This window comes from Zosterops lateralis, assembly GCF_965231275.1.
Source record: "Zosterops lateralis genome assembly, chromosome: 6".
Lineage (NCBI taxonomy): Eukaryota > Metazoa > Chordata > Aves > Passeriformes > Zosteropidae > Zosterops > Zosterops lateralis.
Window position 1 is genome coordinate 38,163,746 of NC_139761.1, and position 27,340 is coordinate 38,191,085.

General features: G+C 44.7%; 2 protein-coding genes across 2 annotated transcripts; one reads left to right on the forward strand and one right to left on the reverse strand.

Moving 5' to 3' along the window:
* Positions 1-513: 513 nt before the first annotated feature.
* On the reverse strand, positions 514-11,280 carry VPS18 (VPS18 core subunit of CORVET and HOPS complexes). Its single transcript, XM_083864442.1, has 5 exons — positions 11,104-11,280; positions 8,478-8,619; positions 8,218-8,309; positions 5,634-7,504; positions 514-4,901 (listed from the first exon to the last, which is right to left on the reverse strand). Exons 1-5 carry the CDS (start codon positions 11,192-11,194, stop codon positions 4,173-4,175), a joined length of 2,925 nt encoding a protein of 974 aa, XP_083720568.1. The 5' UTR covers positions 11,195-11,280; the 3' UTR covers positions 514-4,172.
* Positions 11,281-20,384: 9,104 nt separating this feature from the next.
* On the forward strand, positions 20,385-26,819 carry RHOV (ras homolog family member V; the record flags this gene model as incomplete). Its single annotated transcript, XM_083864221.1, has 3 exons — positions 20,385-20,580; positions 23,811-23,869; positions 24,190-26,819. The coding sequence occupies 3 exons, from the start codon at positions 20,385-20,387 to the stop codon at positions 24,628-24,630; spliced, it is 696 nt and encodes a 231-aa protein (XP_083720347.1). The 3' UTR covers positions 24,631-26,819.
* Positions 26,820-27,340: the final 521 nt, after the last annotated feature.

Below are 27,340 nucleotides of genomic sequence, written 5' to 3' on the forward strand. Positions count from 1 at the left end.
CTCTCTAGAGTTTACAAAATCAGCCAGGTCTGTAGGGAACTTACACTAGAATACAATTAAACAAAAGAGGCCACACCTCAAACACTGTGTTCAGTCTCAGGCCTCTCACTACAAGACAGATATTGAGGTGCTGGAGCACCAAGAGGTGTCCAAAGAGCAATGGGGGTCTGGAGCCCACGTCTTAGGAGGAGTGGCTGAGGGAGCTGGGGTTGTTTAGACTGGAAAAAAAGGAGGCTCAGGGGGAATCTTATTGTTCTTTACAACTACCTGAAAGAAGGTTGTAGCAAGGGGCTTGTTGGTCTCTCTCAGGCAACAATCAACAGGATGAGAGGAAATGGTCTTTAGGTTGTGCCAGGGGAGATTTAGATTGGATATTATGAAACATTTCTTCACTGAAAGAGTGGTCAGGTATTGGAACAGGATGTCCAGGGAAGCACTGAAATCACCACCACAGAAGGCATTTGGAAACATGGTTTAGTGGTAGATTTGGCTATGCTGGCTTGGCAGTAGGACCTGAAGATCTTAAAGGTCTTTTCCAGCATGAATGATTCTACAATTCCATGATATTCATTTATTAACAGAGTAAATCCAGTTTTTGATGTTCAAAACATGAAAATCAGTGATCTGCGAGCTGAAATTGCCATTTAGTTAAAGACAATTTTTTTAGCATCTTTACCTCCAATCCTTACACCAAGTCCAAGCTGACACCAAAGGTTGTCTCTCCAAACACCCAGCACACCCCTGCTCCCCAAAGGCACTGAGGTCCTGCTTAAATTCCTCACTCTTATGCCATTCTTCCTTCTGCTACAGAACACTTTTAGCTGTCTGCAGCAAACCTCCTATTTAACCTAGTATTTAAATGGACAGCAATGACATCTAGTGGCTTGGAAAGAATTTGCCTTTCTAAATTCCCAGCCTGAGCATTCATTTTTAGAAAGGAGACAGAATCCACTGTTTTCAGCATTTCACTTAGCTGCTGCCAACTACAGGAAGTGCACCCAAAATTCTCTATAAACTCTTGCAAAACACACACTCATCACTGTCTCCCACAACTCAGAGCATTTCCCCCCATCCCTTGCTCAAAGCCTAGGAGAGGTCATGTAGTAGTCACAAGTTTGCTTTAGGCCTTGCCTGCAACTCTGAATTTCTAGAGTGTAGATGTAGCTACAGATACTTGTCCTGGGTACACAGGGCTGGGGCTCCCATGCTCCCTTTTGGTTGCTGGTGTTCAGCTGCATTAGGCCAAGTGACAGGAGTTATTCACACAGACAAGGACAAGCCCCAAGGCCACATCATTTTTAACAGCTGGTACAGTTCATTCATAGCTTAAAATACATACAAAGGCCTACAAGTTCTAAAATGTAACTGTGCTGAAATTACAAGGAGAAAAGATAAAAATGCTATTCTGGATATAAAGAGGAAGAGATCTTACAGATTAGATTTATGGGAGAACAGTAAGCAGTTCACTTCCTTCCACCATCACAAACCCGCCCCATCTCCCAGGAAAAAATAAACCCTCTCACCTTTTTCACTGAGTGATATTGCAAAATTGCCAAGAAGCACAGATGAGCAGTTACTGAAACTTTTGAAGTATGTGACAATGTAAAGAAAGTTCAGAAGATACCTCTATGTACATTTTTTATTACTGGCACTAGTCATTTAATCACTGCTGCACTCTTTGGAAGCAGTAACACTCTCTATAACCTTGACAACAAATCACTTAAATCATTTTTCAGTTAACAATGGTGAGAAAGAATGACATTTGTGGTACATGTATCTGGTGCATATGCCTACAGCACTCAGAGAATACTGCATACTAGTCACTAAAAAAATACCTAGTTCTAGATTTGCTAACTGAGATCTATTAATACCCATGACTGGGATCAGAGGTGCCTTTCCTCAACACTCCATCTCAGGCAAAGACTAGAGGGTTTTTATTTACTTGCTATGACTCACTTCCCACAGTTTTTTCCAGTATCATGGACAAGCAGATCACTCTGCAATGGTCTATTTAGTGATGTGACTTCAGTAGCACAAACAGGAAAAGAATGGAGGACTACTGTCATTCTAACATACCAGGAAAGCACCCTGTAAATGCCCAAAAGAGATGGAACAAATATTAAGAATATCTCAAAATAATTTCAAATTACCCTTGCATCAGAATGAGTTGACACTCATGTTCTGCTAAAGGGCAGAAAAACAGTCACTTACCTTTGACCAGTAACTGGTTTGGGTGGGAGGCTACTCTTGGCTTATAATGACATGTACAACCTTAAGTATCACACTGCTTACAGGAAAAGATGATGATTCACAGGAGTGGCCAGTTATAACAGGTTTAATGGTAAACTTCAAAAGACATCACATTTAGTTTTCATCACAAATTCTTCTGCCAGACCCACCGACTTATTCAAAGCAAAAGGCTGTTCAGAGCCAAAGAAAACTATAGCATGTGGGTTTTCTGAACCACTCCTTAATGGAACCACTGAAACAGTGCTTTCTGACAAGCCAGCAAACACACACCACCAGCTGGCAAATGGAACTGCCTATTCCATGGCTCCATCAAAGAAAAGAGGATCTTGAAACCTCAGGTCTTCCTACTTTCATATCTGTTTTTTATTAGTCATGTCATTTTACACAGATAAAATTCATTTATTCCGGGCTGATGCTCCCAACAAAAATAACAGATGTTCTTCTGAGGTTCTGAACTCAGAATTCTTAGGTCAGATCCTTGAGGAAACCAATCCATATTCTCCTACAATAATATGAAGACTCATTTCTACAACCCTACAAACAGGGTAAGTGGTTAGGAGATTGAGAGAAGATATTCAAGACAAGCACACATATTCATGTGAAAGAACTGAGGTGGTCTTTCAGAAGACAGTATTTTCTATTGTCTTAATTACAAGAATTGTTTTTTTTTCTTTTAGAACATTCAATTCTTCTGTCAATTACTACCTTTGTGATTCAGTCCCCCACAGCAAAACCTAATTAAAATCTTATTTTCTTAAAACAAAACAAGGAACCCTTGTTTTGTTACTAACAATTTTTTTTTTCTTCTCTCACTTACAACGTAGTGATTGCTACCTTCTGGGAAAACTTTTCCAAGTTGGAGCAACAGACAGAAACACTGACTTGCAGCCATCTCCAAAAAGTGGAAGGCAAAAGACTGTTTAGGCACAAGGTACTAGCTTCAAAGGGCAAAGCAAATTTCACACCAACAGAATTTTTCTGTAGACTACCCTGACTAGAGCAAACCTCTGACTAGATCTTGAGTCTAATGCTCAGCAAGTGCAAGCTTGAAAAGAACCACAGCAAGACAGTTTGTGCTCCTGCTTGCACAGTATCAGCTGAAACCTTACTAATGCATCTATCAGTTTTGGTTTGGGGTGAAGACAAAACCAAGACCCACTATACAAAGGCAGTCATAGTAGAAACAGAACAGAAGGAGGAATGAAGAGGTGAACAGGCATTTTGAGAAACAGTTCCTACAGAAAATCCAAATGTGTGTGGTCTTGTGCATAAAACTTGTGAGAAAGAGAATTATACATCTTGAATTGCAGGCAAATTACTTTAGTGTATTACAAGACACTCCTGCTTGAAAATTATACACATTCTTGTTTCATATTGTGTAGAAACATGTATTTGTGTAGCATGATGTTTACAAAATATAAATATGTAAGAGCTTCTGTCCTTTCACTTCTTTCTATGTATGTGGCTATAGACTCTCAAAACAAAAAGGAAACACAGGTCAATTCTAGCTTTGAAAGTGATGAATAAAGTGATGCTTACTGGCCTTCACTACCTTTCTCCTTCATCTTGTCTTCACCATAACAAGTACCACACAACAGGGCAGATAAATCACAGGCTGTTCCCAATTCCTTCTGGACAACAAGGCACTCCATTTAGCTTCACACTGAGAACCTCAGAAGAACTGCAAGCAGAAACATCTGCTAAATATATTCCAGTAGGTTAGCTCTAAGATTGTTAAAAGTTCTTAGACAGCCATAGCTATATCTCCCCTTTTCTCAAGACTACTTCTCCTTAACCCTGGTAAAAAGACTGCACTACCCTTTGTCTAGAGTTGCACAGAAGTCACTGTGTTCCTGCTCCTGGAGGTTATATTCCCACCACAGAAGCTTCACAATTTGTTTGACAGTTAAAGATTTGGAAAACTACAGCCAGCTTTGCATCTCCTCTTCGTACTTTTGGGGATCAATAAAAGGCTTGTCAATGGACCGGATCATCAGCTCACCACAGTACACACATTCAGCTGCCACAATATCATCAATGTCAGCTTTGATCTGTTCCCGGCTCTGCTGCCCCTTCCCCAAGCTAATGGTGTCTGCATCCTTGGGACGATGGTGGCTCTTGGATGGCTGACTGGTAGCTGCCAGCTTCTTCTGAAGATCTTCAAGTTTTGCCTGTTTATAAGCAGGAAGGTTTGGGAAAACTGCTTGGAGGAGACAGTCATAGTGAAACATGTGACCACACAGGAAAAGGTAAAAAGGGCGGTTTAGAAGTGGAAAGTCACAAGCAGCACATTTTTCCTGAGGCTCCACAGAGCCATACTTATTTCTCATTTCCTGGATGTCCTCTCGGATCCTCTTGGCACTCTGTGTGGCTTCCTCCATCTCCCTTTTCAGTTCCTCAATGTGCTTGTTGTAATCCTCCAGGGAGTTACAGATTGCCTCCTTGAAGTGGTCAATAGTGACAAAGTCTGGAAAGAACGGCAGCACATCTTCAATCTTCAGCAGAGCACAGCTGGAGAGGCAGGCCATTGCCTTCTTGACATCCTTCTCTTCCTGAACAACATGGCGAGCGATCTTCAACCACAGCTTCTTCCGGAGCTCCTCATCATCTTCAGGAAGATCTGCACAGGACTTGGCAAGATCAACATCCACCTAGAAGTTGGACAGACAAGGAAACAGAGTTAAGCTTCCCTCTTTGTTTATCCATCATTCAACCTAAAAGCCTGCTGTCCATTTTAAGAGGCATTTAGAAAACTTGTATTGCTATCTCACTGCCTAGGACTGCACTACTGGCCTACTTCTTGTTTCCATGTCAAACACCTCTCCTCTCCACCAGTACTCCTCACTGAGTATTAGCTTGCTACCCAACAGAGAACAAAGGCCAGCATAGAAAGGGCAAATTCATGTTATAGTATCCTTGCTGGCCACACATTTCCACAAAGACACAGCAATTCCAACAGGAAAAAAATCCAGCATCTCCCTGAAGGTCAGACTAAACTGACAAAGGCTTCTGTGATAATCACCAAAGCTAGGAATAGGAAGTAATTAGAATCCTTATCAATAGCTATACAAATCTTGCATAAATGCAAATATGTTAAAGATATTTTATGTCAGAGACTGAGCTCAAGACAGACAGTACTCTTCCTTGTACTTTCCATGCCCCCATCCTCAGTTATGGCTTGTCAGTCAGCTGACTACTTGAAACAGTTGTGAAAGCACAGAAAAATGTTAATAGAGCCAGGTCTTTCTTCCAAGCCTCAGCTGCACAGCTTTGATACCAGTGAGTCCGTCCAGTTCCTCCCAATGCTCTGCTGTTCAAGGTAACTTGAACAAGCTAAGTTCCTGTGTTTCACAACATGCACAGACACACACACACACACACACCTGTAAGGCAAGATCCACAGCTTCCTCATATAATTCCATCACTTTGTAAACGTGGACACATGCACGGTGGTGCCCGTGCTCTGCACACAGGCGCAGTGCATACTTCAGGTCGTAGTGGATCCTATTTGGGTTGGTTCCTGCTTGCTCCAGGTATGACAGCAGCGAGTCTGGCCGACACAAAGCGTAAAGAGACAACAGGTAGTTGTGAATGGCTTGCTGGGTTTCCTCCAGCTGGTAGACACAGAACTCCATATATCTAATGGCTTCGTTGATCTGCTGGGTGCTGGCACTCTGGCTGTAGTTAACAAGGGCTGGAATGAGGTTCCTAGCATCCAGTCTAGAGCCCATAGAAATCCAAGCATCAACTACCTTCTTGGGAATATGTTGGATGAGAACTGGAGAGAACTTGTAGAAGAGTTTCTCGTCTCTGTGCCTGGACAGCACATTTAGAGCCTCATCGTACTCATCATGCTGGCAGTGGTGAGCTACTACACGCTCATAATCCTGCATGATGACTGCAAAGTAGACCATGTGCTCTGTGTCGCCATGGCTTGCCAACAGCTCGTAAATAGATGCCCGATTATTAAAAAGACAGTCTTTGTTTTTAGGACTGCTCAGAAAAGTGCGGAACTTCTCCCGTGTATCCAAATAGAGATTTCGCTGTGAGGGATCTCCTTGCAATATACCCAGCCAGTTCAGGTAGAGCTCTGTCAACCATGTGGTCAGCAGAGTGGTCTGTGTCTTCTCTGAAGGCTTTAGGTTACTTAGCTTCTTAATCAGAAACTCCATCAGGGCCTCTTCCTGCTTGGCTTCGATGAACTTCAGAGCAATTTCCTCAAAGTAGTTCTGGGTCAGTGCGTAACATTTGGCACTGTCCAGATACCTCTTGTTTTGGAAGCAGTGCTCTGCCTCTTTGGCCAACACAATGTCGAGACACTCTGGACGGTCCTTACAATACTCTTTTGCTAAATCAAATTTGTTCATATTCATATACATCTTCCACACATCTCTAGATTCCCGCTGGACATGGTAGCGGAACACTACCTTCTCAGTGTGGATCCATATCTGCTGGACTGTGGGATCTTTAATCATGCGTGTCAGAGAGCCAAACTTCTCCAGGAACAGATCCTGAAAAACAACCTGTCCATTCAGAGTGCAGACAGCCTTCACTCGGTCAGGCAGCAGCAACAGGAAGTGGAACTGGGTAAGTACAATGGATATTGGCTTGTTCACAGTTATGTCAATATCAGGAGGATAAACCCAGACCCGTTCATCACTGAGAATTGAGTCAGGACGACTATAATCCAATGTCCCATATAAAACACCGTTTCCCATCATCCAGGCAAAGGAGCGTGGGTTGGAACGCAGTTTTGGAGTGTAAAAGGCTATCTCGCTGAAACCCAAGTTGGCTGGAAACTCCCGAAAGCTGGGCAGATGGTCAGCATGCACTGCAAATATGGAGCTGAAGCCCTGCTGCTCTGTCCCTTCAGGCACTTTGCCAACAAACTGAAAGAGTCTCTTCCTAGTGGTCGCTATAATAAAAAATTTCCCTTCTATCCCTCGTTCAATTTCCAAGCAGCAGACTGGGGCAGGTCCAGATTCCTCCTCCAGAGTGTAGACCTGTCGGAAGTACTGGTCAGGGTTAGTGCTGAAGAGACTTCCTTCGCTGACAGAGATTTCAGCTTCATAGATCTGCCCCTGGGATGTCCCCACCAGGATAGGACCTGTGTTGGTTTCTGAACCAAGAAATTTGTTCCAGCCCACACTTTCAATCAAGTGTCCTTTCCAGCGGGAGAGCGCCCGCACTTTCTGAACACTTCTGTTCAGGTAAAGGCATTCGCTGGTGTTCAGAGCAATCAGGAGATGAGACCCTGCCAACAGCAGAGGGGTATGGGAGGGAGAAGGAGAGAACAAATCAGGACTGTGCCTAAGCAAGCCAAATTCCTGAAGCTTCTAATCCTAACATTTCATAAGTTCCAATATCAACATACTTAATCCAAGACTTTCCCAGGCATTTATGGGAATGTGGGGGATTTCCATGCTGGATCAGAACAGTAGTCCATATGTTGCAACATTAAATAACTGGTACCAGATGCTTTAGCAAGAAGGTATTCTGTTTCAATAAATGTTCTAAGGATAAACACTTCCCAGACTTCCCTCCTATCCCTGGCAGTTGGTGAGAGAGATGAGCATCTCTTCCCAAAATTCTGTTTAGTTGTTTAAAATCAGTCTAGGCTACATCGTGAACTGCAGATGTTTTATGGCCCATTTTAAAAATCCTTATAAACTATACAGCAGAGAATGACTGCAAACATGTCCTTTGATTGGTTTTAGCAGCCCTGCTCAGAACAGCCTAATTGCATGTGCTGATTTCAGAGTTCAAAAACACAACAGAGGCACAACAAACCCGTGCTTTACTAATAGAAAAAGGGGAGATCAGTGGGCAGGAGCCCTGGGAAACAGAGTCTGGCTCATGGAAGATTGATCTGCTCTCCTTATGTACAAAACAAGAAAGAGAACTCCTTCACCAGCACTTGTTCTGCTCTGTCCACTGTCTGTAAATATCCATGACCCACTGCCTCACCTGTGTGGTCCAAAAACATCTTGTAGACTTTGGCTTCATCTTTACGTCCCAGCTCCACCTGATTAGGTTCATCTGGCTTCCCAAGATCAATCCTGCAAAGAGAGACCATGAAAGCATGCTGCCAACAAAAGTACACATATATGTAACTCCTCACCTGCTTTCTGTACTGTGCTCATGGCTTTTTATCCAGTTTCCAAATGTAAGTTCTCTAACATCTTAAGGGAAAAAAAACCAATAACCCCAGGATTTGTCAGCATTACCTGAGCAGAGTGTCCTTCCCAAGGCTCATACAGAGCTGGTTAGAGGAGACCACTAAGCTGTTAATTTTCTCTGGAGGAGCAAAATCAATCCTCTGCTTGTTAAATATTGGCGTTTCCTTCTCCAGTCGTGCATTGACATATCCTGGAGAAAGAACATGAACACTTAGAAACTAAACAAGACAAAACCCCACAACAATCCCAAACTACATCAAAATTCAGTCTAAAAGACTAAAAGGATTGTGTCCTGCTCCATGTTTTACTGAAAAGGAAGTGTGCATCATGGAGCAGGAACACAGAGAAAAAAAACCTCTAATTCCAGCCCTAGTGGTGTTGAAAAAGACACTGTAGTAGTGGAAAGTAGCCTGTGACTAGCAGACAAATCCTTTAATTGCCTATTCCAACAATGCTTTTTCCTTGCCTCTGCCTCACCTCTAGACTAGCTGCAGGATCCTTAAAATACATTTTTTGCAGAAGAAAGATGCACATGCAGGAAGAGACAAAGCAAACACAACCTGAATAGGCAGCCTTTTGCTCAGCACGTGCTTTTTTCTTACACATTGATCCCTACATTAAACACTACCCATTTATACAAGTGTGCATTCTTTTCTTTCCAGTTAAGTGGAGGTGATGTTCTTATTTTCAGATTAGGGAGCTGCAATGCCACAATTTAAATTTACTGGTATGAACTGCAGTTCAAAATATGTACAAAAAGCTCCCAAGGTGCAGATTCACATGATATCACAACTAACCAATACGTACATACATACATAAGGGAAGGAATACTCTGAAAAACCCTCATGTTATATACAGTTCTCTATACAAAGGCAATGTCTATTTTAAAACATTCATTCCTTTCAAACACTCTCCTCCCTCATCTTGTCCTCAGTGTCCCCCTTCTATATCAGTGAGATTCTACTGCAGCATTTCCCATCCTGATTTCTGGGCAAAGCTATGTATTTTCTCAGAGCTTTTAATTTGTCCAAAGATCTAAGATTACCAGCATGGTGAAATCTAGTGGGCTTTTCAAAGCTGGAGCTACAGTACTTGAAGTTCACCATGCAGCAGGATTTTAGGCTGGATACAGAGCCACTGCTTGCTGATCTACAACTCTGAGAAACAGTACCTGCAGTTTAACAAACACAGGGAACAACTGCCTGAAACTGAGGAATGAGTTTCAATGTCTTCCAAAATTGCAAACTTAACCTTAAGGACTGCTTTCAGGAAGTTAACTGTATCTTTTTACAAAATAAATTTACTTAAACTTCGGATTGCCCACAACTCTTATCAACCCAAATTTTATTAAAAATCGCCTCTGTGGCCTGATTTAAGAATAACTGAAATCCTGATTAGGCTGTGCCTTTGCAATTAAGCAGTTTCCCAAACGTCCTCTGCCAATATCAGCTGTCAGCAAGCAGGCAGATTTCTCAACTCTGAGACAGCCATGACTGAGGACAGTGTTGCAGCAGTCAAGAAGAAAAGCTGAGTCCTTGAAAATTTATTTTCAGTGACACAACTTGTCCCAACACTGTTCTGCACAACACCTATTTGGGCCACTTATTCTTTAACATTACACAAAGAAAAACCATCTATATCAAAACAAACAAGAGGAACATACCTACTTCAGTATCTAGACTCAGAGTAATTCTATCAGTGTATTTATACTCCATTATATGCACAGCATGACAGAATTTATCAATTTTTAGCACATATATGAACCTCACAACCTGATTTCCCCAAAAGTTACCAGTGGGCAACACTAGAAAACGAAAAAAACTTGGAAGAATGTGTCTATGTATTTCCAAACTTGTAACTCAAAAACTACCATGACAATTACAGGTAGAACAGAATTCTCTCATAACCTGCATTTCCCTGCCACACTCGAAAAATACTGAGAGGCAACATCTAGTAGAAAACGGCTATTGGACCTAATAAAGCTTGAATTTATCACGGAATAATAATGGAATAAATTTCTCTGACATGACAGAAAAAACAGACTGGTCATTGCTTTACACTGATGGAACACCTCCCTGAACAGTACACTATACCAAAGCCTCACAGTCCTTGAAGGGAAGTGCAGTAGTGATACAGAATGCTTTGCTAGTCAGCCTGAAGGAACCACTCCAGAGAAAAAACCACAGAACCCACTCTGTGGCTGGGTTAGGAAAGGAACAGCTGTGTACACATCCCTGACACGGTAAAGCATGGCTTCCTCAGAGAGGAACGAAAAACAGAAGCAAAGTGACGAGCTGTTCCCCAAAGCTGCCGCAGCTCTGGGCTGCACAGGGCTGAGGGGTGGCTGATTGTAACTTGTGACCACACGGGCACACGGGACTCCGCACCCGCCTTTGCTCAGGCCAGAGCCTCCCACACATCAACAACACCGCAGTTTCGCTGGGCCGACCTCCATCAGCGCTCTGCCGAGCCGGGAATCAAGTACTCCCTGTCTCTAAACACTTCCCACAGCAAGCCGTGGAGAAAACCGACCTGAGCCGTGTCACACACACGGTGACACACCTCTTCAGGCAGCACAGCACAGCACAGCACAGCGCAGCACCCGGAGCCGCCGCCTGGCCTCTCCCCCTCTCAGCGGGAAGGCCGCGCAGGGGAGGCCCCGGCGCACACGTACCGGAGTGCGGGATGCCCACGCTGGCGCGGCTCTGCTGCCCGGACACGGAGCGGTGCAGGGAATCCTCGTACTCGTCCAGGATGGAGGCCATGGCCCGGCGCGGCCCCGGCGCGGCCCCGGCGCTCAGCTGACCCGCCTCAGGCGCATGCGCGGCCGGGCCGGGCAGGGCGGGGCGGGGCCGGTCCCCTCCCGGCAATGGCGCTGGGGCCGCGCCCGCCCCGCCCCGCCCCGCCCCGCCCGGCCCGGTCTCTCCTGTCCTCTCTTCTCCTGTCCTCGGCCTCCTGTGGCCGCTGCTCCCTCTGAGGTGACCGGGCGGCCTCTGCCCTTCCTGCCAGCCCCTGGGGTCCGCGCGGTGTCGCCGATACCGGGAGGCTTGTGTCGAAAGTAAGAAAGGGCCCACTCGAATTAACAGAGTTAGCTTTTTTTTTTTTTTTTTTTTTGTATGCCAGTAATAACCACAAGTTCCTGTAGGTGGGTTGTGCGCTCTGGTTTTGTTGCCGAATATAACGAAATAGAGCCATGCCAAACATTAAAACTCGGGATTTGCCAGCAAAGAGGGCTAAAAATAGGTACAGTGCCATCCTGCACGGCCACTGGACACCCCTCAGATCACTAGAGACCCCTTCCAATACATGGGCATGTGTAATGAGACCTACACAATTAAATAGTATAAGTACAAGCATTACTAGCATGCTTGGAAATAGGTGTTAACTTATTGGAATGTAAATACATATTCATATAATAAATTGTATATAAGTAATAGAAGTGTGAATCTTGGTGTGCATGATAGGCAGACACCCCCATTTACCTGGCACTGTAACAAAGTAGTGTCAGCTTTCTGACCCGTAACTCTGGTTTGAAGGTTTTCTTTCCCAGTTTTCAGTGACACTGTCCTGTTTTGTGCAGCTACACGTGTGAGAAATCACCTCATTAATGCAGCAGAGTGCCCTACTAGGATCAGTCCTGATTGCCGTAGCAATTCTACTGACTGCAACTAGGAATTGTCTGGTTTAAAACACTCTATAAATACTCCTGTGTTGTGGCTCTTGTGTAGCATTGGGTGGCAACATCTTGGCTTCATCACTAGAATGGTTGAGGCACAGCATAAGGGGATCCAGCACAAGGCTGTCCTTGAACTATACTAGACTTGCTCTGCAAGTTTATCCCAGGTTTCTGTATTGGACCCAACTTCTGTGTTACTACACAGTATTTATAACCTGGAGTTTTCTTTTGTTCCAGTGTGCCAACAATTGTTATTTACGATTTTACCCTCTAGCTTAAAGTGGCAGAATTTATAACAATGGCATTAACAAAAAGACTGGTCTCTTACACAACCCTTTGGGTTTCATCCTATATAAAATGAATAGAGATGTATATAGGTACACTCTGTGTGTGCTAGATACTATACTGTGAGTATACCATGTACTGCATATAAGATAGAATCTTCACTTTCTGGAAGCAAAGGAGAAATGTCTCTTGGGGTACAGAACAGCTTGCAACATGGAGGGATCCATTACAAGACACAAGAGGTCTTCCCAAACTTAGTTTGCACATAAGGTGGCAGTGAGGCACCACAAGCAGCAGTTGCATGTGGCTGGGTTCTCACAAACAAAGTTACACCTCCTTTTTCTTTGCTCTTTTACTGGACACCGCACCCTTATAAACCAGGGCTGTGATCTGCATCACTCAGCCTCAGGCTTTCTCCCCAGTGCTGAGCCAGACATGCAGGTCCCACGCTAGCTGGGTTCCTGGAGGCTCCCATGGCATGCCTCCATAGGGTCACCTCTGCCTGCTTTGCTAAAAACAGAACGTGGCTTTTGCTGACTTAGCCTGCCTGCGAGCACCAGTCCCAGCCTCTGCTGTTTATCCTCTTTGTGTGGCAGCTCTAAGCCAAAATAGCAAAACCACATTCTTTTGCTGTCTAATCATCCTGATCTTCAAAAGCAGCAACTGTTCTCTTTCAGCACCTGGAAAGGTACAAACAAATTACATTAGGTTTAGGGTAATGAGGTAGGAAGGGACTTCTTGGACTATCAGATCCATTCTCCCACTCTTCTAGATACCACATCATATAGTCCTTACTCTATTCCTGTCAGGCTCTGTCTGATAGTGTGGGTATTTCTTCCCCTGACTGCCCTAGCTCATACCTGTTCCAAACACTCCCATGATTTTGAGTTCTGATTTCCAGTCTAACATAAGCTGTGGCTAGTCTGAATCCTTTTGTTCTTTTTCAAACACTCTCCTTTAGTGTGCAGGACATTTTAGAGCTTTCATTTCCTCTGCAAAAATCATCACCAATCACAGCCTTCATTTGGATGTACCAAATCCAGGATTTTTCCAACTGGAAGTTCTTGGCTTCTCTTAAAAAGAGGGGATGAATAGTTCTTTGGAGCATCCTGCAATTCTCTACATTGGTTGCAGTTTCAGCTCATGTTTATATCAAGGGGTGAGCATACTCTGACCCCTCATTTGAGATGAGGTTCCTTCCTGTTGTCTTCAACAATTACACTTCTACTTTTCCTCTCTTTAGTCATATTTTTAGCAGGAGAACACTGACAGGTAATTTGGTAGGAGGTAAATAAACTGTCTTGAAATATACCTGGATATTAGGCTAAATTGACATTTGTGCATGAACCTCTCTGTATGCAGCTCTGTGGGCTGTTTCCACTCAAAGCTTAGATCTGTCCATGTCTTATAAGATTTTTTTTCTTCATCAGGTCTAGAAATGGAAGGGATTTCTGTTCTCATTCTGGCAGATATTATTACCTGTTAGGGCTCATGAGAAACTTGTGTCTGATTTTAATGTGGTTAAACTGGAAGCCAGCTTTTCACCTTATTTAGAAATAAAACATCAGCCTAAAGCAAACCCAAGCCCACAAGCTTGCTCCATCCATCTGCAGTATCATCTGCTGTGATTATTTAATTTACAAACGTGTGCAATAATTATATCCCAGTGCTACACTCACAGATTTGATATTCTGAAAAGAAGGGAAGAGCAAGAGTTCCAGATGAAAGATTTATCAGCTCTTTGATTCACCAGGAATGTGTGGAGAATCAGATGATTACATTTTGTGTGTAGCAGTGGTGTAGGTCTATAGGAGAAACTTGTGTGAGAGAATTTAGGAGAATTTGGTAAGATTGGAGAGGAGATTTATGTTCGGATTGGAAACCTAAATCCTTGTCTTGCTTTGGTATGGCTGTGGTCACATTTGCAGCAATTTGCAGTAATTTTGACTTAAATAGTTAACATTTTCTCTGTGTGCGGACACAGCTATCAGTATCTAGGTGTTGCATGACATGTTATTCTCTTCAGATGCCTAGAGGAACAGGTAATTCTAGATAACGACATTGACAAACATGTAGTGTGTCCAAGGTCCAAACTCCCAGCAGATTAACCCCACTGGGCTTCCTCAATGCTGTGTGTCATTCCTGGCTGCCCTGTCCAATGCCACTTAGTGCACATCAGTGCATATATGACTGCAGAGTGAGGTAGTTCATTGCCCCACAGCAGATGACTCTGATCCATGATCTAAACATGAATGGTGATGTAGAGGAGAGGAAGATGTGGCTGTGGAAAGAAGGGCACATTCCAGTGACACAATTAAAGTTTGAATTAAACTCTGGACTTCCTCACAGATTTCCACTACAGACGGTACTGATCATCACTCCACCTCACTGCATGCAGAATATTCCTTCATAGTGATCAGCATAAAAAGTACCCTATATTCTTAAAAGCCATAGGCAAATAGGTGTAACTCCTTAAATGCACCAGCCTCCATAAGATACCAACAAAGGTGTGATATACTTCCAGGCTATGAGACAGCCCTGTACCTGCTTTGAGGAGAGTGCTGCAGTTACCTGTGTCCCCCATCAATCAAGAGACCTTGTCCCGAGAGAAGAGACAGCGTTTCTGAGTGAACTTTTGAATGCTGTGTACAAATTTAATGCAGTAAACAGAGTTATAGTGGCTGTGTACCCTGGGTATCACAGTTACCCATGAGAACCTGAACTGGAACCTACACGGAGAGCCATACAACAATTATAATTTACCCTGGAAGAGATCAAAGCTCAAAATCTTGCCAGAGCCCGCCTCCTAACCATTAACCAGCCTCCCATGCTCTTCAAACCCATTGTCAGAAGCAGACTCCTGGAGACCGGTAAACACTGGGTGGAACAGTATCATGCCCAAGCAGCAATTGCAGACCACGGTTCCCCTGACACTTTATTTTCCCACAAGCGAATTACCAATGACTGTTGATGCTACATGTGCATTTCAGAGCAGGCCCTTTGTAAACCCACCGAATGCCCTCATGGAAACCCTAGGGTGTAACCCATCTGTCCTAGAATGCCCAAAAAGCAAGACAGGAACATGCTTTTACAGTGAGAAAACCTTTTTCCCATCACCGGCGCCCTGTGGTTAAGCCCTCAGTTTTGATCCTCAAGGAAGATCCATAAATGATAAGCTTGAGAACTGAAACTGATAACTTGGCAGAGACAGTGATCTTACAGCTTTTTATGGTTTTCCAATCCCTCTTCAACCTAGCCCTTCACTGTTTAGTGTTAACTGCCTGCCTTTCCTTGTTTCACAAGGGGGATATGAACTTTATCACCTTTCTCTTGCTAATTCCCTCACCCATTCCTGTTAAACGTTAGCGCCTCTTTTTTGTGGGAAGTGTCCGATTGAGTGACGTAATCGATTAAAGCTCAGGCCATTGTCTTCCAACCTGTCTTTAATCTGAAAGATTTCTCTAAACTTGAAAGATTTAAAGGAAGTCTTTGAATGCCTTAAACTTTGCCTGTTCTTTCATATTTATCAGTCGACGTATTAAAAGATGTACTTTCTCCAGCAGATGGCAACACACTTCTAAATTATTCATAGAATATCTGAGAGGTAGGGCTGGTTCCTAAGCAAGTCAGATAGGAGATGGAGTTGAGTTTGAGAAAGAGACTTAGTAGTATACAGTGCTTGCCTTCCTTTGGAACGTTTAAGAAAATATTTTTGAAGCTAGTGGCATTGTTATTTCATTTAAACTTATTATTCTTTAATCTGAAAATATAGTGTAATATTGTTGTTGTAGCTCTTTGCCACAAGAGTGGCAGTGAACAGATGAACCAGAACATCTCTGGGAATCTCCTAGGCATTGCTTTTATTTCCAAAGAGCAATGAACTAGTTCAGAGCCCAGAATAGTGGGAGCTGCATTCTAACATTGTTTCTCTCTCCTTTTTTTCTTTTTTCCCCCAGAGGCATTTCGAAAGCACACATCTCCAGTTCACACCAGAAGTATCCATTAGCTGCTATAGAATTATAAAAAAAAAAATTATTGCTGTAGACTCCGAAACTATGGAGTTCCTATCAATCAAATTCTCTTTATAGGAAAGCAAGTACTAAAATATTTCTTCCTTAGATTTCCCCTGTCATAATTTTTCTGTGAATGGTTACAGCTTGGTGTTTCACTGATTTTGTGTTGTGTCTGTTTCTGCTTGTGCGACGTTGATAAAAAATTATACAAAGAAGCGTCTGACATCACTTCCTGAAGCTTACAGTAACTACACAAGGCACACCACAAGGGAAAATCAGACTCGGGCTCTTGTCTTCATCCTTTTGTCTGTCACTCCTTTTAAATGGTAATTATAGTTACGCTTGATTTTTTTTCCCAGGGAGGATGCACATTCAGGTGCATGACAAATACTGGATGACTCAGAACTGGTTGTGTCATTGCTTGCAATTACGAATTCGACCAGCTGGGCAGCGGCCGTACCTCGATTTCTTCGGAGTCTCTTGACATCAGGGGATCCAGTTTGCTCTGGCACCTGCACTCCAGTTTAGCCCTCCTCTCAGTCTGGATCCTCACCCACCTGCCCTGTGCTAATGGCATTGTCACCTGTTCCCACTGTGCCCCCACTCCTCGTTGTTTAGAGTTTCTCTTGTGCAGCACTGTGAACAGACTCAGAATTGTGATCCCAGGGCAGCATTTGCAAAGGAACCATGTTGACATATGCAGCCCACTTGTACAAATGCAGGTAATATTGAAGAATATGTTTGCTCACTACCGTGTTAAGAGGAGCTGATATTTTTTTTTCCCTTTCCTTTGGTGAGAAGGGAGCCATGCTATTTTTAAAACTGCCTCCTCCCATAACATACAGTGCTTTTTCTGAGGCAACATGAGTAGTTTGCTAGGCTTTGCAAAACTGATAATGGCTTCTACTCTGTGACTTTCGGACAAGACTGGGAAGCAGAATATCAGCCAAGGAGGCAGAATACAATGTTGTCAGAGGGACAGAATACAAGGTTGTTGGACAGCAAGCCATTGCTCAGGAGCCATTGAAAGTCAGGACCACTATCTGCAAAAAAAGCCCAGTGTCACCATTTCCCAGTATTACGACACTGCACTTCAGAAGGGAAATTATATGGAATAGTTTGAGCTAATTTGGAATTTCATCCCCACACGGGACAAGCCCATGTGTCCTCCTCATCCAAATTGTATTATGTACTGTCCATAGGTGGACTTCTCCTGGCACAGCAGTGGTGAAATTAATTATTAGAATTAATAGAAATGGGCAAAAAAAGAAGTGTCTTCCTCTAAATAACAGGGTTTTTTAATAACAGGACTTGGTACAGATGTATAAAGTTTGTTTGGTGGTGGCAATCATACATTGCCTAAATATAGAAATATATTTCCACTGTAAATGACTTTAATGGAGCAGCTTTTCTGTGCAGCCCAGATACTGCAGCCCAGCTGGGTAATGGCTAAACACTAACAGTGTGTGAATCTGTATTTGATCTGCCTGGAAAGAGTTTGATCTTCTGCACTTAATTCCTGGTGGATAGGAGCTCACATCATGAGAAATACCATCATAATTTGTACTAATTATAATTCCTGGGAGTGAGGCCAAATACAGCCTTGCAGACTGTGTGTTTCCCACTTAGGCACAGCTGATTTTGGCAGAGGAGCACATCAGACAAACAGCGTGCAATGGGGCTCTCCTAATGTACCTGCTACCTACACAGGCAGAGCCAGTCCCCAGAGCTGTTGGTTCAGCAGCTCAGGAAATGGGACAGACTTCCACCAAAAAAAATATAAAAATCTAGCAAACCCAAAATATCTGACTGCCCTCTGCCTTGTGAAACTAAACCTGCATCCTCTGTTAGCTGTCAGGACCAAGGCAAAACCTGAGAAAAATCCTCAGGTGGGAGCGGCCCTGTTTGTTTGCTTAATCACTTAGTTTAAATATAGATTAAAAATCACTTAAGCTCATTGACAAGTTAAGTGTGTGTCAACCAACGGTTGTCAGAAACTGCAAGGAAAAAGGAGCATAGTCTCAGAAGGAAGAGATTTTAGGAAAGGAATAAGAAAAAACGGCTGGATCCTTGGAATCGGGCAACAGTGTATCTTCTTAAGGGAGATCTGTTCCTCAGTGAACAGCAAATAGGGAGCTTGAACTGTCAGCTCTTCATCTCTTGACCCTGCGAACAGTGAACAATTTGGTGAATAATCCCTCATTTACATTCATTTCTTCTGATTAAATGGAAATGTCATAGTTCACAGAAAGTAAGCCAGTGTCTGAAATGCACTGGGAAAGCTTTGTAAGATCCTCGCTGGCTGTGCTGCCTGTCCCAGCTGCAGTGCAGCGTGTCCTTGCTGGTCCTATTGGAGGCACTGCCACACCTCACACACTGCAGTATTGCCTACCGCAGCACATTCTGCCTTTTCTGGAGCAGTTCAGCTGTCACCTGGCTACGAACTAGCACTGAAGAGCATGGCACTGGAAAAGTCAGTCTAATGCAAGCCAGTCCCCTGAGATAGCAGCCACTTGCTGTAGCAAGACTATCTGGCACATGTTTTAGCAGCAGCCTAGTTTCTAATACCATCCCCATTTTTTTGTACCTGTAGAAATTTAAGGCTGTGCTATGTGTAAAAATACATAAGGGATGGATTAAAGCAAACTGCTAGAGAATACTGCAGAGGAAATCCTTCTTGCAGTTCCCAGGAAGCTTATTGGCTGTCTCCAGAGAGTGGACATGCTTTGTCCACTGAACCTGAAGGGTTGCAGTGCTTATGACTTTCTGTCAACCACAGGGAAAAACACTCTAGACTGTGCCTGACTTAAAGATTTCTTCTCAAGTTCAACAGTGTAGGTGAAACACCTTTGTATCTTCTCAGCATGGATGCAAACTACAGCAAGACAAACTCATGAACTGCTAATCAGCAGTTGCTTGCAGGACAAACCTGCCTAGTGCAAACAGGTCTGCCTTGCTGAGAGGACCATGAAGGACATCAGGGAAACTAAATGAGTGTCATTCATTGACAGTCTGAGTTTAGCCCCTCCATTAGGAAGCAGCTCCACATTCAAAGTTAATGTTGCAATATTGGGTATTGCAGGAATTGGTACTTTCCCTCCAGCGTTTCCAATCACTTGAAGGTGCTACACTGGCGTGCAATAAAGGCTGAGATAGTGTGGCTGTATCTCTCCTCTTAAGCGGTGTGTTCCCACTCCTCTGTTTGTTTAGTCATACTTCTTTAGAAGTGAGCTCCTGAGGGCACAGGGTGGTGTGTGAGCTACCAGAGGTGAATATGAAAAACAGGCAGCAGACTGGGAACTCCTGCACTTGCCCATGCAGCTGGGAAAATACACCTTTTGTGGCTTTTGCCAGCAGGTAGCAACAGCTTGGCTGGACCAATAATCCTGTAATGGCAATCACATAGTTAACAGATGTGATGACTTTTGGCCATTTGCTTTATATTGTCCTTCACAACATCGACCAGCACTGTTGTTTTTGTTTCTGTCTTGATTTCACGGCAGAAATCACAGATGCCCCAAATGGGACAGCGGAGCTGCTTCTTTTGAAAAGGAAGCGGGGTCGACTGGGATGGAGCGCGGCTTTCCCGTGTGTGCGCGGCTCCTGCGGGATTCCGAGGGCCGGCGCCGCTCGGGGGGCACCGCGGGGTGCGGGGGGGCAGCAGCGGGACCCGCACCCGCCGACGGCGGCGGGAGGAGGCGGCCGGGCCGGGCCGGGCCGGGCAGGGCTGGGCCCCGTCACCTCCCGGCGGGGCGGGACAGGGCGGGACTAGGGAAATAGGGGCTGGTTTTGTGCGCAGGGTGGCAGGTGTAGTGATGAGGAGCGAAGCTCGGCGGGCTGGAGAGGGTGGCCCCGCACGACAGCAGCCCGTTCTCAGGAGGATGGCAGCGGCCCCGCAGCGCCGCTCCCCACGCTGAGCCCCGTCGAGTCCGCCGTGCCACCGTCAGTGCCACCGTCAGTGCCATCGCCAGTGCCATCGCCATGCCTCCCCAGGAGCTCCTGGATTACGCGCCCGCCCTACGGAGACACAGCCCGCCGCGGGGCAGCGGCCCGGAGCTGGGAATCAAGTGCGTGCTGGTGGGCGATGGCGCCGTGGGCAAGACCAGCCTGGTGGTCAGCTACACCACCAACGGGTACCCCGACGAGTACCAGCCCACCGCCCTCGACACCTTCTCCGGTAGGTGCCCGCCCGGGCTGCGCGGGCCGTGGGGCGGCCGGGAGGATCCAGTGTGGGGCAGCGAAAGCTCGGGACGCGGCGGCGGGAGGAGCGGGGTCCCGGGCCGGGGCTGCGCACCGGGGGATGTGCGGGCACACGGCCCCAGGGGGTTTCTGGCACTCGGACCCGGTCCCTCCGACGTTTTGCGAGGTTTGGCAGGTGGAGGTCCTCCCTTCTGCAACTGTGTCGAGTTGATTTGCAAGTTCTATGAACTTGGTCCCCTTCCTGGTTTTGTGGTGTTGTTATGACTAAATAGAAGGGGGCTTAAGTATTAGCCTACAGTGTAACGGTGTGATTTTAGCTTCAACTGATACTCAGGAAAACCATCCCTTTCCCCCCATGTCTGGTGAAGTTAGCATTGAACAGAGGTTGTCAAAAAGGTGATGAGCTTTATAAGTCTGGCTAGAATTGCAAGCTGATGAGCTCTCATTAGTTTCCACTTTCGTAAATGCTATCTTTGTTCTTGTTCTGAACTCCTCTTCCTTTGGGCTCCAATTTCTAATATAAACCCCAGGAGAATACAAAGCCCTTTGAAAGATTTCTTATCTTCATTTGATAGGAAGAAACACAGCACTACTTGACAATGTAGATTGGTAGATTAGAGATGTGCTCAAGTTAGACGGGAATGAGACATCTAATGTATCATAGTGTTAGGGGTGCTTAGAGGGAGTGTTTTGTTTGTCTGAATGTCCCCCCTCAGTTGCTCACTCTGAGTTGTTGATTTACCTTGACCTTCTCCGAGTTATTCCACTGTCACTTGAAGGAACTGAACTGGGAACATGCTGCTGTTCACGGTCCAGAAGCCCTTTGTGGACAGATGGAAGGAATCATGAGTTCTCCAAGGGAAAGGCTACTTCTCTCTCTGCTCTCTTTAGTCCTGTATGTATGGATTAGACTAAGAGGGGCTTAAAAAATACTGTAGCTATTAGACTGCACATTTTTGGAAGGGCAAATCCATAATAAAATGGTCCAGAAAGGTGAAGGCAAGATGAGTGGAGAGACTCTGATTAACAGCAGGTAATTTGAAGATAGCTGCACATGGGTTTAGTCCAAGTCTGGATGTCCCAGTACTAAGTCTGACTTAAGAGGTTCATAGGATTTGTAACTGATAGAAATCAAAAACATTAAAAATGTGTCTTGAGAAGTTCACTTTCTGCTTATTGGGAGAAATGGAAAAACAGACAAGTTTCCCATCCCACCCCTACTCTTACCCCGGATAACCTGAAGAAAGTCTCTTCCCGGAGTCACATATTATGGTTCAGGATCCAGCTCAGTATCAAACCCAATTCCTTCCACTTTGGGGGAATACTTGCCATTGAAATTGCCAGCAGACCTGAGCAGTATAAATTCTAACCTTAATCCTGATCATGGGACTTGATGCCAATAACAAGATAGGAGAAGGTGTTGCATTATCAGGGGAACGTCTCTGGGACAGTGACCCAGCCACATACATCTGTCTGGCTGCTACCTCCTGCTGGGTGTCGCTGCCAGGTAGAGCAGCCTTGAGTGAAATGTGTACCCGGTGACCTTTCTCCACCAGGCTATCCTGTTCTGCCAGCCCCTCCGCTATTGTACCGTGATCCATCCTCATCCTGAGGGTGTGGACCTTTGTGAGGGCGGTATTGGGAGGGCTGTTGCAGAGTTGCTAGCGTAGCTCAAGCTAGCAGCAGATGGGATGAAACTCTGTGCAAACGCTGGAGCAGTAGGTAATATATGTGGTGAGTTTCTTCTGAAGAATGGCAAGACATTTCAGAGATGCTAATTCCTTCTCTCAATGCACTTGTGAGACAGAGAAAACCAGATACTAGAAAGTCAAATGCCTGCTGTCTTGAAGATCAAGTCAGGATTTAGCAGGTTCTTTGATCAGGAACAGGTTTCTCTTCCTCCTCTGGGGCAAAGATATGGTAACAACCCAACTGTTTCCCAGTCACACGGAAGCAATGACTTTCAGCAACGCCGTGAGGAGTGGCGCTGTGGTGGACGCACCCACCCCTTCATTTTTCTTCCAGTTTTGGTCTCCCACCAAACTTCATCTTTTTGTCTGTGTGTCTCCTTTTTTTCCGCACACTGCTTTCAGAGAGGAGTGCTCTCCTTCAAAAGCTGTGTTAAACTATCTTGTTTCTGTCACTTCCCTCCTGACAAATTACTTCAAGAATCACAAAAGATGAATCCTGCTTCTGGTTGGGAGATTTTTTTGTTTGTTTATGGGTTTTGGAGGCTTTTTGGTTTGGTTTTGGCTTTTTTAAAACAAAAAGGATAATAAAGCGTTGTACCTGCACACAGCAGTGGAGTTTTGCTAGTTCGTGTCAAGTGCTAGCCATTGTCACTTCAGCCATGGTGTCTGCCTCTATTCACTCAAGCACAGCCTCATCCACTTTGTCAGGACTTTCAAGTGATTTCCAGCTCCACAACCCCTTCTTCCCTCTCCTCAGTTCCTAGTCAATCTCTGTGGTGTCTATGCACTTAGAACGTCTAACAGTTTCATTCCTGATTGCCATCAGAGGGCCTGCCAGCCCTCAGTCTGAGTCAGCTGATACCACATGAAGGCTTACTGTGATTAGGGAGTGAAAATGGGAGCAAACCTTACGTGTGTAACTCAGCAGTTTTTCAGTGTTTGGATAGTCTCTGAAAGGGATTTCACTCATCACTGTTTCCCTAATAGTGTCTTCATTACAAAGGTGGGGTTTTCCTTAGTTAGGACACTCATGTAACTTTTTTTTTTTTAAGGCCAAATTTCTGGTCTGGATGGAAAAAATCTCCAATAGCTTGTTTGATGGAGACTGATTTGAATTTGCTTGGCCAAGAGAGTAGGAGCAAATTGAAGTCTTCTGGTTTTATCTTTCTCTTTTTTCTTGGGTTGTGGAAGAAGAACAAATGGTTCTCAGGGAACTGTTTGGCTAAGGGCTCTTCTTGTCTCAAGGAGTAGTTATCCAGAAATGTGGAGCTATTCTTTCAAAATTCTGGAGAAGAACACAAAACACCTAAGAGCTAACAAAATCAGGTCTGCTGCAGTTCTCTTAATGTTTCCAGGGCAAACTTCAACAGTATTAGTGAGGTTTGGGAGGAGATATAGGCAACTTCAGTGAGTCTGTTCAGCAGGGTATGAACTAGAGTACTCAGGAAAATGTATGAGTGTACATGTGTATGCTGGCTGCTACTTTACACTCATCCTTATTCTCCTTCTGCTACAGTGCAGGTCCTCGTGGATGGAGCCCCAGTCCGGATTCAGCTGTGGGACACTGCTGGACAGGTAAGCTCTCAGCTGTCAGCTCTGGTCCTGTGGGGCAGGGATTGTTTTCAGGCTTTGAGGAAGGCAGTGTTTAACTGGGAAGAAGGGAAATGCACTGGTCCAGCACCAGCCAACTGCTGGTATGGTGGTCACAGACAAGTGAATGACAGATGCCCTCAACTCTGAAACTTGTGTCTGAAATGTGGCATGGCCACAAAGTCAGTACAATGCCCTGCCTCTGTTGCTATCCTAGTTAACTTGTAGAAAAGCTACTGCAGCATCATGCTGTTAGAAGAGCAGTCCAGTGAAGATTTTTTTTTTTCTCCCTCCCTTTTCTACAGGAGGACTTTGACTGTTTGCGCTCTCTTTGTTACCCTGACACCGATGTCTTCCTTGTCTGCTTCAGTGTGGTAAACCCAAGCTCCTTCCAAAACATTACAGAGAAATGGATCCCTGAGATACGAACTCACAACCCCCGGGCACCAGTGCTGCTGGTGGGGACACAGGCAGACTTGCGGGACGATGTCAATGTCCTCATCAGCCTGGATCGCTACCACGTGAAGCCTGTGCCCCGGCCTCAGGCAGAAGGTCTAGCTGACAAAATCCGGGCTGAAGCCTACCTGGAATGCTCAGCACTGACCCAGAAGAACCTTAAAGAAGTTTTTGACATGGCCATTGTCAGTGGTGTTGAGCACAAGGCCCGTCAGGAAAAGAAGATGACTGCCAAAGGCATCAAGACTCTCTCCAAGTGCCGCTGGAAGAAGTTCTTCTGCTTTGTCTGAAGCTGCTTTGAGGGAGGGGAAAAGAAACACCCAATGCCAGTATTGGCTCTGCACCTTCTTGGAGTGACTGCTCCTATGGCCCCAGCAAGGAGGGTATGATAAGCTGCTGGGCTTGGAAACCTGTGTCTTGCTTGGTACAGTATCAGATGCCTAGGAGACATGAACTAGATTTCCATTGTGCTGAGATGTGGAGTGGTCCAGGCAGCTATAATACCTGCTGGACATGTCTGTAGTGTCCCAGACTAATGTGAGCCTTTAGTACATCAAGACTCTGTAGCCCAGAACAGGCAGGTTCCTTACTTTGTTCAAAATTACCAGTTTTCTGGTTGAAGCTCACACACTCTCAGAGTTGTGATGCAGCACAATAAACATGGAGGACTTGTGAAATCAGCCTGTGTTTTGGCTGATTTACAGGCGTGGCAGAGAGTAGGGCAAGGGCAGATACATGCAACTGCGGTGTGATCAGCATGGGGTGCAGAGTTTGTAACATGAAACTTGGGTTCCCCCTCTGATTCCATTTGCCAAAATAGGTAGAATTCACTTGGCTGTGGAAAAGCAGCACTCTTTCTTAAAGACCCTGTACTAGGAGTACTCTTGAGAAGGTATTTCCTAAACAAAGGCCATTAGCAAGCTGAAGAAAAAATGCACTGGGAGCTACAGTAATACTTTGACCAAAAGCTTCTTTGAGAGGACTCTCTTGTCCACTGGGTGCCAGTGTTATAGTCCTATCCTAAGAGATAGTTGTGAACTTGGACACCAAATTTGAAAGGCCTTTTGTGTGTGCGGTGTTTCGAAAGAAGGAAGAGGTAAGGAACAGTGAGGAGTGGCTCTATCTAGCAGAGAAAAAAAACTGTATCAGCAAAGGGTTTATAACAGCACCAGGGGGTCAAATGTAGATGGAGAGAGAAGGAAGAAAGCAAGTAGAAAGGAGAAAGATAGATAGAATGAAGAATGGTAGATGGAGAAGGAAGGAAGAATGAATGTTGTTAAATGAAAGTTGTCGTTCTACTTAGTTGAGATGCTAATATGCAGGGAAACCTTTAGGGACCTCAAAATTTTGCTAGTGATATGAATTTCAAAGTAACATTGCCAATACATTCAATTCTGATTCAAAAGGAATGGGTTGTAGTGAGAGAGAGTTCCACTTCATTAGTAAAATCCTCCATTTCAGTTCTACACAGAAGAATGGAATTTACCTTGTACTGTTCTTTCTGAGGCTGCAGAAAAGGAACAGAGGACTCAGGGCTTCTTTCTGTTATGCTTCTCTTTTTTAAAAGTCGTTGCTTGATCTGCTGAAATCAAAAGCAAAGGAAATCCATGAAGTCTATGCTGGAGAAAATAATTCCTTATGTTTTACTCCCTTCCTCTCTCACCTGTTTCAGAGGATTAATATCCCTGACAGTCTATTCACATTTTATTATATTTTATTACAGAACTTGCATCAATTTCTAGATCTTCTTTTGCAGAGACATTTCATTTTGGTTTATGTAGCAGAGAGCGTGACAGGCCTGTCAAGCAGTGCTTTCAATACTCAGGGGGTTCTCTGCATCTGGCCACGGCCCATCACTTTGGGGACACTCTGAAGTAATGTGACAGAAAGAGAAATAGCTGTGGAAGGTTTACCCTAGACCAAAAGCAAGATTAGGTGAGCTAGTGAGCCTGTAGCAAGGCAAATGTGAGTAATGCAGTCTGGCTCCAAACAAATGCCTGCAAACATCTCTCACAGCTGTCTGGTTTTGTAGTGCAGCTTATGTAGTTCCAGGATGGGAGACAAGACTGCTGTCTCCCTGGGCAGTATCACACGATGAAAGAGGTGGAGAAGTCTTCCTGTGAAGAGAAGTGGACCACAGCCTTGGAGCTGCTTCTAGGGTAAGGCTCAGAGACCTAAAAAGGATGGTGCAGCAAAATGAGCTGAATGTTGAAAGGACTCCTCCAACTGAAATGCCATTTGAGTCCAGTGAGGAGTCCTGAGAGATGGTGAGCACAGACACAGTAAACTAAAAGTGACATGTCTAACATGGGTCTAGTAGGACACCACTTCCTGACAAAGCTCTCACTCAGCAATGCATCCCTGTGTGTATATTCCACCTGTACAGGCACCTTTGCTGTATCACTAGTTCAGTTTGTCTGTTGGGTCTTTACACATTTCTTTAGCCTGTGAGACCAAGGGCTGTGGTGTGACCTGCCAAGGAGCAAATCCACAGATGGAAAAACACCAGCCTCCTTCCTGCTGAGGAGGGCAAAGGTTGTCCTGCAGTAGCTTGGTATGAAACAGGGGTTATTTCATTCTGGAAAAGAAACTGTACTGAGAGCTACTTTCTCCATATGTGATTGTGTCTAAAATTTGTTTAAATAAATTTTTTAATGTCCACAATCTGTGTCTGTAATTTTGTCAATGCAAATTAAGTTGGGCTTTAATATGGAGAAGGAGTTACTCCATTTTACTGACAATAACCATAACAGGGAAATAGCTCCACTTCTCACTCTATGTCCTAACTCGTATTAGCAATGGTAAAAATCCCCTCAAAGCTGAAACTTTCCAGATTCCTTCTCTTACCTCAGTTAATCTTTCTCTACCTCAGCAGCCACTCAACATGGAGCTGCTGAGGGGGATGGAGTAGCAAACATCCAAGGCTTTCAATGCCTCTCTGCAGAAGCCACCATCCAGGGACCAGTCAGGAGGCCCTCCCAGCACTCACTGAGCCAAGCC

Excerpts from the sequence above, each read along its gene's own strand:
- VPS18 (XM_083864442.1), bottom strand. The coding sequence starts at position 11,194 with ATGGCCTCCATCCTGGACGAGTACGAGGATTCCCTGCACCGCTCCGTG. Across the intron at positions 8,310-8,477 it reads GGGAAGGACACTCTGCTCAG|GATTGATCTTGGGAAGCCAG; the intron begins GTAATGCTGACA and ends CTCTCTTTGCAG. Across the intron at positions 4,902-5,633 it reads CTGTGGATCTTGCCTTACAG|GTGGATGTTGATCTTGCCAA; the intron begins GTGTGTGTGTGT and ends TCCAACTTCTAG.